We start from the raw sequence: 13,539 nt of genomic DNA, 5'->3' as shown, positions 1-13,539 counted from the left end.
CCATCCAAACATCCGAACATCCAAAAGATTATTGATCTATCTGCAGCTCAACAACGACAATAACATCAGTGGCAAGATTTTGCTTTCTAAAATACAGATGATTTCCTTATAACAGAATATTAAGTAGTAGACCAAGCTGAAGGAGCAGTTGTCTTTTGGTTATGTTTATATGACAAAGAGGACAATGATGTCAATTTCTGAGAGTTATTACAAAGTTTTTTGTTTTGCTTTGGAGTAAGGTAAGATTTTATGTCAAGAATATGACAGGATATGACGATTCCTACATTCTCCAAACATTTTATCTTCCACTATTACATCAAAGTTATTATGGTGTCCTCTAACACTGTTGAGGGCACAGTCAAAATAATATAACAACATAAACAGAATCTTGGACACTAAGCTTTCTGGATTCCCAAAACAGGCAATCAATAACTGTTGTAAAAGAAGCCTGCTTTCCTAAATATGTCTGAAATCTTCACTGTTGAAATAGCAGACGAAACTTGGAAATATCTTCCTTTTATACTAGGTTCTGTGAACAACTGCACATCAGTTTTATGTTTAGAAGGCAAAAAAAGTCTACGTGATTAATATAAGTTGCACTATCTACCAGGCTGTTCAAATGTTTACTGTAGTTGCAATGAGAAGCATTGTTAAAGGGGCACATGCAAGTCAGTAACTTTCTCTACAAAAGCTTTATCTAAGAGAACTGAAACTCACATCGTGGAAGCTGTGGTTAACCTCCATCAAATCTAGTGTTGGTTCATGCCTTTCTCTAGTTAGATTTTGTTTATATTGGCAACAGCCAAACTAATTGTTAATACAGTGCAGAATGGTATGTGCCTTGCTTTGAATTCTCCATTGTGCCTATTATCCTTCAGGCAAGAATAACTGTTGAATCATTTTAGTTGCCTCAGTTAAGTAGGAAATCCCCATTTTTTAATAAGGTGAACCTGCCAAATGCTACATTCCTGCACAATGCATCAAAGCCATAATAGAGGTAATTAAACAAAAATAAAAATCCAAAGAATAAATTAAGATGGTTTTTTTTCATGCACTGTATAAAGCTGTCAGTAAAAAAGTGGAACATTAGCTGTTAGTCAATTGTCAAATCTTTTTGGATTCATAGCAACAGGACCAATGTTAGTCTTTTTTGGTAATAATCTGCAATTACAATTATCAAAATAGTAAAAAAAAAAAAAAAAAAGATTAAGCTTATCAAAAGGGTATGCAAATCCCATCCAAACTGCTTCTGACACTAAGCACAAAATATTTCTTTGGGCATATGTTTTCTTTCCTAATAACTAAACATTATGGTGGATGAGTCATATTAAAATATTGTGTTCAGTTACATCAATCCTTAGAAAAAGCTGAACCTCTTAAAAAGTCGTAATTTATATTTTGAACCAACTTCTCCACCGAAAATTGCATCATGAAATTCCATAAAGGCGTGCCTAGCTTGCTCTCATCTGTATGAAAAAGTACAAAGTGATTTTTTCTCCAACTCTCCTAAAGGGGAAAGGATATTGAGGAACGTCCCCCCCCCAGGTTTTCATAAACTTAATAGAAATTGTGCTAAAAGTATTATTTAATTCCCACTGTCCTGCAGCCACACCACTATCAATACGAGTAATATAAAGCAGGTTTATTAAGCAAGCAAATCTGTAGGCTCCTTTGGACAGGGAAACTTGGGTCTTTTACACATTCATAAAGGCAGACTGACTGTTAACTGTAAAAGGGAAGAAACAGACATTTTCCTGTGAGCATTGCCTTCTGCTTTTTCTTGGAACACAGTACATGCCGGAGAAAAATCATATGGAAACCATCAGTTCAGGTTTTTCCCACTCTTTATTGCCAACAAATGTATATTTAAAAATCACAATTACAAAAAAATGTATGTAATAAATACTTTGCTTTGGGCTGTAATAAATTAAAAAAAAAAGATTATTAACAAGGAATGCACTTTGCCAGCCACAAGTGTGATCAGTTCTTGGAAGAATTAAGAAAAGAAAAAGAAAAAAAATATGGCCATAGTTCACAGTTTAAGCAGCCATGAGGTGCCTCTTACAGATATTCCACAACATCGAGATCTCCCTCCCTCCCAATTCCTCAAGTGTTATTCACAGTTTCAAGTCCTCCAATAGTTTGCTGCAGAAAGGTCTTCCAACTCAACTCTTTCAGAAGGAGTGAACCAAGGAAAGCTACATTCCAAAGGATTCCTGGCCACATCATCATTAATCCAGCAAAGACTACAAGCTTCATGTCTGGTCCCAGCCCAGTACATGAGACATTTCATCGTACCAGTCCCTACTCTTCACACATCCATCAACATGCTAGGTTTCTTTTCTTTTTTTTAAATCCAACTGCCTTCACTGCAGACGTCAGTGAGATAAGTCCTTTTTGGTTTTAGAAGAGTTCTTTTTAATTACATCTTTGCAACAGCATGTTCAGTGCGTATTCCATTCGATGCTTCAGTTCCAGAGAACATCCGGACATGAGAAGAGTTGTTAAACGGAATGTTGTCGATAATCTATCTTCATTAATATAGGTAAGAAGGTATTCCTCATTTTGGTTGCAAATAATTATTTTTGTGTGATCATGGTAGAAGTTCACCTGAAAAGAATCAAGAATTGAAACTTAATGGGTTTGTGTCAACCACCCCATACAAAGACACTTAATAATATATTTGATATTTGGATCTACTCAGCAACTTATTAGCTAAATGCCTGCTATGTTGGGTCTCATTCAAGTTGCACTGATTGAAATGGGTCTCTTGGAAAATACTCAATATAATTCCTGAAAGTCTTTGCATGCTGATTATTACTCTTAAAACCGCATTGATTTTTACTGGCATGAAGAATTAAAATAAAAATTCTTGTCATGCATTACAAATCTACCTGCTTAAGTGACAACAAATCTCTCTAACTATAACAGCAAAATTCAAGACAATACCCCTCTGAAGTTAACTTTTATTGTATATAGTAGGATTTAGATCTGTAAATATATTGCTCAGAAATAAATAAATAAAGGGAACACTCAAATAACACATCCTAGATATGAATGAATGAAATATTCTCATTGAATACTTTGTTCTGTACAAAGCTGAACAGCATGTGAAATTGATTGTCAATCAGTGTTGCTTCCTAAGTGGACAGTTTGATTTTACAGAAGTTTGATTTACTTGGAGTTATATTGTGTTGTTTAAGTGTTCCCTTTATTTTTTTGAGCAGCGTATAATGTCAACTGTGCATATCTAAAGCATTCTGGAACACCTTCTATACCTTGGGAATTATTGATATAAACAGAAAACTTCATATAAGGTAATAAGTGCTTTAGGAGCAAAGGGGAGCTCACCTAGCAACTGTTCAGAACTCCTTAAAACAGCTGCATCTTTTCCTGGGATTATTATGATGGCCCTGACCAAACGGTTCATGCAAATGTTGGCAATATTCAAAAAGAGCACCTACTAGACCTGTGATGGCGAACCCGTGGCACGGGTGCACAGGTTGCCTGTGAAGCCATATTGCATACTGCCCAGCTGATTTTCAGCATTATGGAGGGTGGGGGAGGCTGTTTTTGCCCCCCCCCTGGGCTTCAGGAAAGCTTCCGCAGCCCATGGATGGTGAAAAACAGACTCAATGGGCTACCGGAAGTTTAGAAATGAATTTCTGGTTGGGCCGTTTTTAGTTCTCCCAACTCTCCTGAAGCCTGGTGAAGGCAAAAAATGGCCCAACTAGAAGTTCATTTCTGAACTTCCAGTATGCCTGTTTGGGCTGTTTTTTTGCCTTCCCTAAGCTTCAGAAGGCTTTCCTGTAGCCTGGGGAGGGCAAAAAACCTCCCAATAGGCCTACCAGAAGTCCAGAGGCTTTGGTCAGGTCTGTGTCCATGCAGTGGGGGAGGGTAGTGCACATATGCATGGGGAGGGCACTGCATTAAGGGTATGGGCACACATGTGTGTGTTATTGCACGCACGTGCGCTCTTTTGGCAACCAAGCTAAAAATGTTTGCCATCACTGTATCTAGACCTTACATTGCACTATTATTGTCCATAGTGCTCCATTTCAGTAAATTGACACTTTTGATATCATTCTGTATCATATCTTTACTACATCCCTTTTTAATGAGAAGAGACCTTGATTTAATAGTTATGACTGACACCCTCAATTTGGAAATATCCACATTTGGTTAGTAATCTCCAAACAGTAGCTCATCTTTTATGCATCCTTTATGCTACTTGCTGCAAAAGGAAATTGAAGCAACTTCCTTAGGTTCCTTGATGAGCTTATCTTATCCTCGTGGGTCTTCTGCCATTGAAATACACTAAGGGAACATCCTACAGATTCTTGAATAAGCTCAGAGAAAACTTTGTCACTCCTATCTACCTGAAATGTGCCATCGTTGAAAAGCATCATCAACGCCTTATCAGATTTCAGCCACTGCAGGAGGTAAAGTCTGGGTCTGCGGACATCAGTGACACTGGGAAGATCTCCACCCTAAGAAAAGCACAAAGCAAAGTTAGAACAGAGCTCCCTATATAAGCTACCATTTAAGCCAGGGGTCTCCAACCTTGGCAAGTTTAAGACTTCTGGACTTCAACTCCCAGAATTCCTCAGCCAGCAAAGCTGGCTGAGGAACTCTGGGAGTTGAAGTCCAGAAGTCTTAAACTTGCCAAGGTTGGAGACCCCTCATCTAAGCCACATTTCCCACTCTTTTGGTCTCACTTACATCCATGAGGTTTTCCTCCATGTAATGAGAAAAGTATTTTAAGACAGTGACTTGACTGATGAATTGTTCCGGGGCTTCAGTAGCGGAGAAAACTGAACACTGGCCAAGTTCTGCATAGTAATGGACTGTTCTGGAGGGCCAAAAACAAAGACAAAAGTGTTTAAGCTCAAGCAGATAATAGAATGGAAACTCATGTAACAGCCGGATTTATAATCAAACAGCTACTCACTTTTTGTCCGGAAGAAGGCTCATGTGTGCACCATTGTTGAAGAGAACACCCACAGTGTGGTCAGACAGCTGATAACCAAAGCCGTATTTGTTGGAGTAATCAACCCACTTTGTGACCCACTGGAAAGAGACAGCCAGCTGTTCTTTGGGGATATGATCAGATTCCGGCATATTCTGTAAACATCCACGCAACACCCTTGCGACGGTATCAGCCACACTTCCCATTGTACTATCTTCAAGACCTAGCAGGAGGCAAAAGAGCTCATTGAATAAGTGGTGAAAATTGACAATCTCAATGCACAATTACTTGGCTCTACCAAATTGCTCAGAGAAATACAGTGGTACCTCTACTTCTGAACTTAATTCGTTCCGTGATCAGGTTCTTAAGTAGAAACGTTTATAAGAAGCAGCAATTTTCCCCATAGGAATCAATGTAAAAGCAAACAACAGGGAGGGTAGAGGCCGTTTCCTCCCAGGAGATTCCTAGAGAGGCCCCAAGGAGGTTTCGCCCCACCTTTTCCGGCCGTTTCTTCCCAGGAGATTCCTAGAGAGGCCCAACAGAGGCTTCTCCCTGCCTTTTCCAGACCTGTTTCCTCTCAGGAGATTCCTAGAGAGGCCCCATGGAGGCTTCTTCCCGCCTTTTCTGTTTACAGTTTTGGAGGCTCGGGTTTGTAAGTGGAAAATGGTTCTCGAGAAGAGGCAAAAAAATCTTGAACACCCAGTTCTTATCTAGAAATGTTCAAAGATAGAGGCATTCTTAGGTAGAGGTACCACTGTATAACATAAATTGATTTAAAATAGAGCTAAAACCACCCTTCCTACTTCAAAAGGGAAAGGAACAATTAAAAGATAAACTAGAATCTCAGCACTCTCCCAAACTCTTTGTGATTTTTAGAGGAAGATATATCTATCTTATTAGCCCTCTAGTTTTCTATCATATTTATAATTTTTATTTATGTATTAGTCCCACGAGTATAAGAGAGCAGACTTTCCAAAGACTGTTATTTTACACTATTCTTTTAGCATTCATTCAGTGTCCTGATTGAACGCCTGTTAGAAAGCCCTTATGCCACAACTTACATTCACTGCTGCTACTGCAGCTTCCCAGAGTTCCTCGAACAATCATCCGGATTGCATCTATTTGCTTGGTTTCTGCTAGCACATTAGGTTTTGCTACAATGGTGCTGGAAGGCTGGATCTCCTGGGAGGGGAAAAAAAAGGTATATTTTATTTAGGTGAATCCCAATGCCTGTTGTTACTTCATTTTCTGAAAATGCATAGCAAAAATGCCCATGATAGGAAGTCTATGGAGATTCTCAGTCATTGCAGTTGTGTATTTTAACCTCTTTGTAAGGGTTCATTTCATGGTTGTCCAAAAAGGTGCTTTTTTTTTTCCAAGAGGCAACTGAACTTTTTGGATTTTCTTTGAAGACATTTCGCTTCTCATCCAAGAAGCTTCATCAGCCCTGACTTCTATTCCTCACCATTCAGGCGGAGCTGAAGAAGTTTGATCCCAGGTTTAATATACAAGTAAGCAGTCCATCAAATTACTTAACTCCCAAATTTTGCAATGCATTCAAAAACTCCAAACAACAGAAAGCCATAAATTTGCACTGCATTTTAAAAAGTTTACAAGTTGCTAAAAATATCTGAAAGGAATCAGGAAGACCTATCTTTGGGCATTTAAGCCTGGAACGTTGCTTCCATTTCATATTTTAGTCAATAATCACTGAACAATCTTTACTCCACCCAACTCTCATCAGCTATAGTTCCTACAATACATGTTTTAGTTTGAGAATAAATTATGAGTGGAGTGAAAGTTTCAATGACAGATGGAGTTCAACAATCTTAAAGGATTGCAAAGAGCGAGGAAACACAGATGGTGGTTCATTTGTACTATTGAGATATGGAACAAACAGAAGCGTGGAGTTCTTGCACTCGATTGTTAAAGGTTACATCTTGCTCGCAATATTGTGCTCAAGCTGTTGATGCTCAAATTGTTTGCAAGCCCCTTCTAATTAGGTTTAGAAATGCTCAAACTTTCAGAAGGATGGGGTCATACTACATGGGTAATTTCTGTTTACCTCTTCAGGTCTGTATTTCAGGGCCTGCTGAGTTATTGAGGTCTTCTTTAAGTCATGCCTAAGTTTATAAATTTCTTCATCTTCTTTGACCAATCGATCTGGGAAATTAAAAAAAAACACAGATCCATTACATTTGATATTTAAATCTAAAGAACATCACTGTGTATCTCTTGGGCTTATTAAAGCTGTAGAAACTTGTGGTCACAATTTGCCTTGCAGTCTAAATCATTACCAAGAGCTGCATAGCACAAACTACACTTTCCAGCCAATAATTAACTTATAGCGACTGGGACTACTGTTTTATTAGGAGAACCTAAAATCTTAGTTGTTCCTATATCCCAGCATGCGAATTGTTTAGCAATATGGCTAGTTGTTTACTAAGTATTCATCACTTATCAACAGAGAGAAGCTAAGCATGCAAAAATCCTACTGTAAATATGCAACCAGATTTTTTAAAAGCACTTTCAGCAAAGAGCCCCAGATATAAATGGATACATACTGTGTATGTCAAAATATCTTGCTTTTTCCTTCTTGCCCCCAAAGAGAGCTGCAGCAGCCTTTTTGAAGAAATTCTTAGCCGGACTTGACAAGTTGAAGTCAGGAATTGTGTGACAACAGCTAGGTGGAAGTCTATCTGGAGTGAAACCCTGTAGAAAGACAATACATGCATACATACATTCTCTTCATACATACATACATATATGTATGCATGTACGTGTGTATATTAATCAATTGTCAGCGGCCAGTGTCATTACTGAAAGAAACTCCAAAAGCAAAAATACTACTACTCACCAAGAAGAAGTCATGCCTGACAATGTCATCTAAGCTGGGGCGGTCTTCTGGATTTTTGGACAGCATACTGGCAATCAAATGTTTTGCAGGAGGCAACAAAGATGATGGTAAAGAATATTTTGCTTCTCTTATGCATCGATAAGTCTCCTTTAAGTTGGTGGTTTCAAATGGAGGCCTTCCCAATAACATTGTATACCTGACAGAAGACAAACAGAGGACTTTTGTTATCTACCATTTTTAAAAAATCTCTTTATGAACGAGATCCCAGAGATCAAAAGGATGGAAAACATATCACACATTACTTTCTACCAATATAGCACAACATTCATTCATTCATTCATTCATTTACTGGATTTGTATGCCACCCCTCTCCGCAGACTTATCTCCGCAGACTTTATTAAAAATGACATATTGTCATTTTTAATAAAACACAAAGCAGTTTCCCATTATTTCAAGCACTGACTTGAAAATCCCGTTTAATGTCCTCAAGAAATACTCACATGACACAGCCCATGGCCCATATGTCAGATTCACAGCCATGCCCTTGTTTGTTAAGGACTTCTGGGGAAAGGTAATTTGGTGTGCCACAGATCGTTCTGAAATAGAGTAAAATCAAAATTTAGAACCTTTCAGTTCAGAAAAATACACAATTGTCTAAATTCAAGTCTTTTCTATCACCTAAAATTCTGGTTTATTGAAAACAAGCTAAGCGGTGTTAGACTAGGTTAGCACTTGGATGAGATCACCAGGAAACATAAGTGTATAGGCTACACTAGGAAGCTGAACAGCACATCTCAAGATAATGTAAACCATCTTTATTTATTGGCAAAGCAACTATGTGAAACATCTATGTGGTCACTAAGACTTGAACTTAAAGGAATGTTTACTTTTATTAGTTTGGCTGTTACTTCCATATTGGGAAGGTTCACTGTTAATCTCTTTCTACTTCTTTATTCAAACTTCTCCAAGCTATCCTTGATTATATACTCCATAAAACAGGTTATACAAGGCTCAAAAAAATAAAGAGACCACTCAAAGAACACATCCTAGATCTGAATGAATGAAATATTCTCATTGAATGTTTCAACTTGTGAAATTGATTGTCAATCAGTGTTGCTTCCTAAGTGGACAGTTTGATTTCACAGAAGTTTGATTTACTTGGAGTTATATTGTGTTGTTTAAGTGTTTCTTTTTCTTTTGAGCTGTATATATAAATTCACAAAGTTTTGTTATTACTGCAGGAAACTCAGTAACTTTCATCCTTAAGACAATTCACTTCATTAACTGTCTCTACATCCATCTGTATCCTGTAGTATTCTGGAATTGTTCAGAGATAGAAGTCAGCATGAGTTGACCCCAACAGATGACAAACTGGTGACTTCTGCATTGTTAGTAATTATCACTGCTAGCAGCCTCAGATAATGTGGCTTGTTTTGTGAGATGCTGAGAAATGCATTAGTGCCCAAAAGGCCCATTGACATCCAAAGTAAATTATACAAGTGGAATGTGTGAGTATCTGATGACTTGGTAGTCATCAGATACCATGTCTTAAAGGCTAATCTTTGCATACTATGGAAGCCTCCATCTCTCCTATTGTAAAACTCAAGACTTTAAAGATAGGCAAGACAAGACATTGAACCCAATTAATGTCCTCTTTCTTTAAAAAAAACCCTTACCTTCTCCTATGTTCCAATGGTTCAAGCCTAGCAGCCAGACCAAAGTCGCCCACTTTCAATTCCATGGCATCATTAATGAAGAAATTGCCTATAGAACAAGAATGGGGAAAAAGACAGCTGAGCACCAGTTGAGTAACATATTAGACAAGTGCTGGCTTGTATCTAGAGGAGGTCAGCAAATAGCTAGCCAACTTTTATTTATGAATGACTACTTAATGCTATTACTCAAGCATTCCAAGGCTCTCTTACTAGATGAGCCGATTGTATCTATTAATCTCTGGAAGTGCAAAATAAACACAGAAGTAAAACAATGCATAAGGGGGGGAGGGGTTGGACCACCCTTTTATTCCAGTATCCAATAAAAACCAGGCAAGGGAGAGAACATCAGCTTACCTAACTTCAAGTCTCGATGCAAAATCTCTTGTTCATGAAGGTATTTTAGTCCTGATACAATTTGCCTTAGATAGTATCGCACTTCTGGTGCTGTCAATACCTTTCTTGCTTTTAAGATGTGAGCCATAGACTAATAAGAAGGAGAGAAAAAAATACAAAAGACAAAGAAAGTTACAATCCTGAAATCACACATTAAGCCTAAACAGATGTCAACAAAAATACTAGCATTAGGGCAAGGAATAAAGGCTCCCCCTGGAAGATACCTTTTACATTTTAAATATTTTTTTATATTAGCTGCTGCTTCCACGTAAGTGAATACTGGATTTGGCCCACTGGATGCTCACCCTTCGGTTGCAATATTCTAGGAGAATATAAATATTCTCCTTGTCTTCAAAGTAGTGGAAGAACTGGACGATATGTCTATGGTTGAGCATTCTGTGCAATTCAATCTCTTTATCAATCTGGAGAAAAAAGAGAGGAGGCAAACAAAAGGATTATTTGCATTGCTTCCTGCCATCCGTGGGAAGAAAGGGTTTACACGTGAGCAAGCCGCTGCAGGAAAAGGGAAGGGCCACCCAAGCATTTGAAGAGATTCCTGAAAGGAGAGTCACAGTCAACACACACCTTTTCCCTTTGATGAGGTTTGGCTACTCGGCTGTGAGGAATGATCTTTGCAGCGTAGACTTTGTTTGTGGTCAGATCCGTCATCTCGTAACATTTTGCAAAGCCACCCTACAGACACAAAGCAGAGGAGAAAGCACATTAGGGTGAGAAAGCAAGATATTCCCCCTTTCCCCCCTTCGAGGAGTCTAAATCAACTGGGAAATCTCAAAAAAACAAAAGACGTAATTATGAACAACAGAACACAGTGAGAGTCCAAGATGTTGATGAGGATTGGAGGGTTTTTCCCCCCAAAAAAATCTGACCTAAATTTTCACCACAGGCAACCTAAGAAGACCTTTCTCCTGCCCAGAGCTTAAAAATGAAGCCAATTTACTCCGCTCCCAGCAAATCAGCACACAAAGGCAAATTGACAATATTTTCTTTTTTAGAACAAGGCAACCGATCTCCTTCCCGTGCAACCGATCTCCTTCTCATTCAGGAATCTCGCAATTTTTCTACACACTAGACATGCAAAAAAAAGGTCACCGTTCTCTATTGTATCTATATGTATTTGGGTTTTTTAGAATGTTTTAACCATTGGACTTCCGAAATGATTTTTCGCATTTTGTATCTGTTGTAAGCTGTAAATCAGTTGATTGATTGGACTTTTGTGCTGCCCTTGTCATAGAGTCTTCAGAGAAGGGCAGCACATAAACCCAATCAATCAATCAATCTGCTACCAAAAAGAAAAAGGGAGGGGGGGGAAAGGAAAGGAAAAAATCCCCCAGATGTTTGGATTCCTGCTTTGTGAAATGCCTATCGCATCTGCTTTCTCTCCATAAAGGCATGCACGCCTAACCATCCCCCCTTCACCCTACATGGAAGCCACACTCTGTGCAGGAGTTTTTCACATCCTTTTTGTGAAAACACCTTTCCAGGCAGGTGGTTTGTGTGTGTCCCAAGATCCCTAAAAGCAACAGCCTCGGGGGTTTCTTTTGTGTGTGTTTGGGGGGGGGGGGACGACCACAAGAGCTTCAAGAAAGCCAAGACAGGCAAGAAAGAAGGGAGAAAGAAGGAAAGAGCTGTTTGAAAGGTTGTATAGAAACTGTAAATGAATTGTCAATATTAGCTATATAGGTATGAATAAGTATGAATGAATATCATGAGAAATGTAAACTGACTTGTCAAGTAATATCCACTGTTTTTATATTGCTCTCCTATATCTCCTATACCTTTCTTCTATTGCTATATCTATTCTTCTATTCTTTCATCGATATATTTTATTGCTATATCTTCTCTTCTTTCTTAGATATATTTTACTATGAGTATATCCTCTATAACCTTCATTATGTATTTTACTATGTGTATACCCACTAAAACCCTCATTGTGCATTGGACAAAATCAATCAATCAATCAGATAAATAAACATAGGAGGGGAGGGAGGGAAGAGAGAGAGAGAGAGATGCCTCTCTTTTAAACATGCCTGGGATAAACATATATCCATCCTAACATAAAATACAGGAAATGGTATGAGGGCACACTAGATGGGCCATGAGGTATTTTTCTGCTGTCAATCTTCTATATTTCTATGAGGGAGAAATCCAGAAGATGGGAGTCACAAAGGACCCAATATGCCTTTAGTATCTATTTACCCTTCCATTTGTTCGCCCTTTCCCCCACCTCTCCCAAAGCCACAAGGGAAATAAAGGCGAGGAAAAAAGAAAAGAAAGGGGGGAATAAAGGAGGGAGGAAAGCCTGCACAAAAGAGGGAAGCAAACCGCGAACGTCTTTCCACAGCGAGCACCTCAAGGCGAGGAATAGAGGAGAGAGAACGATGCAAGCCCTCAACAAAGCCCAGCAAGAATTCCAATGCCAAAACCGGTCATGAGGTAAAAGAGCTCACATTTGGGGGCAGATAAAATACAGGAAAATAGTATAAGGGCAGACTAGACCAGTGTTTCCCAACCTTGGCAACTTGAAGGTATCTGGACTTCAACTCCCAGAATTCCCCAGCCAGCGAATGCTGGCTGGGGAATTCTGGGAGTTGAAGTCCAAATATCTTCAAACTGCCAAGCTTGGGAAACACTAGACTGGATGGACCAGGAGGTATTTTTCTGCTGTCAATCTTCTATGTTTCTATGCACGTGGGGGGGACGCTTTGGGGGGGAACGCATGAGCCCCCTTTTTTTGCAAATCCGCCTCCGTGTTTCCCTAGTCCAACAAAGCTCAGCCAACGCTCCTAAGGCTTTCTCAAGCCCGCCTTCTCTCTCTCTACTGCCGCCGGGCACGTTTACCTTTCCCAACACTTTCCCGCGGCAGTATCTCCTTCCCGTGGTGGGGTCGGTGATAATCCGAGAGATCTCGGGCGCCGAGTGCGAATGGTGGTGGTGGTGATGGTGGTGGTGGTTGTGGCCGTCGGAAGACTCCGCCGCCTTCTTTCTCCGCGAGTCTCCGCCGCTGGCTTTGCACAGCGCCTGCTCTCCCATTTTAGTGCCGCCGCTGCCGCCACCGCTGCCGCCTCCACTAGCGGCTGTACCGGCCGGCTGATAAGCGATAGTCCTCAGTAAATCCATGGCTCCGTCGGCTGGCCGTTTACGCAGGTCCTCCAGCCAGCTCGTCCGTTCGCCCGCCTTGCTCCTCCTCCACCTCCTTCTACTACTACTTCTCCTCTTCCACTCCCGGCTCCGCTCTCCCCGATAGCTGTGCGAAGCGTTCGGCGGTTCGGCACCCGTTTTTATAAGGCGACGAAAGGCCCCGCCCAGTCCCCATGACGTCACAAACCCTACTTGTCGCTATGTCCCCGCCCACCAGGTGAAGTTGTGCGCCGGTTGGGCCTGGACGCCGCGGCTTGCGTGCAGAACGACCCCCGTGAGGCGGGCTGGCGTTCTCCGGTTCCAAAGTCGAGTGCTATCGGCCGGAGGGAAGAGAGCTTTGTCCGGGCTTGACGACAAGCCCACCTCCTCTTTAATTACTCCCAATTTGTTTATTTTTATTATTTTTTGTTTTTGTTTTGTCAAGTATTTATTGGTGGTATAGAAAG

The 13,539-nt window shown here is 40.1% G+C and overlaps 1 protein-coding gene across 1 annotated transcript; it reads right to left on the bottom strand.

Annotated features, from left to right (window-relative positions):
• Positions 1–1,826: 1,826 nt before the first annotated feature.
• On the bottom strand, positions 1,827–13,277 carry PLK2 (polo like kinase 2). The gene is made up of 14 exons (XM_070743307.1): positions 12,794–13,277; positions 10,520–10,627; positions 10,240–10,356; positions 9,896–10,025; positions 9,503–9,590; positions 8,327–8,422; positions 7,827–8,022; positions 7,534–7,681; positions 7,035–7,132; positions 6,031–6,151; positions 4,952–5,192; positions 4,723–4,852; positions 4,380–4,490; positions 1,827–2,610 (listed from the first exon to the last, which is right to left on the bottom strand). The coding sequence occupies exons 1-14, from the start codon at positions 13,070–13,072 to the stop codon at positions 2,419–2,421; spliced, it is 2,055 nt and encodes a 684-aa protein (XP_070599408.1). The 5' UTR covers positions 13,073–13,277; the 3' UTR covers positions 1,827–2,418.
• Between the last annotated feature and the right edge of the window lie 262 nt (positions 13,278–13,539).

The sequence above is a fragment of the Erythrolamprus reginae genome, chromosome 2 (genome assembly GCF_031021105.1).
Source record: "Erythrolamprus reginae isolate rEryReg1 chromosome 2, rEryReg1.hap1, whole genome shotgun sequence".
Lineage (NCBI taxonomy): Eukaryota > Metazoa > Chordata > Lepidosauria > Squamata > Dipsadidae > Erythrolamprus > Erythrolamprus reginae.
Note: the sequence above shows the minus strand (reverse complement) of the source record. Positions and strands in the feature narration are given on the sequence as shown.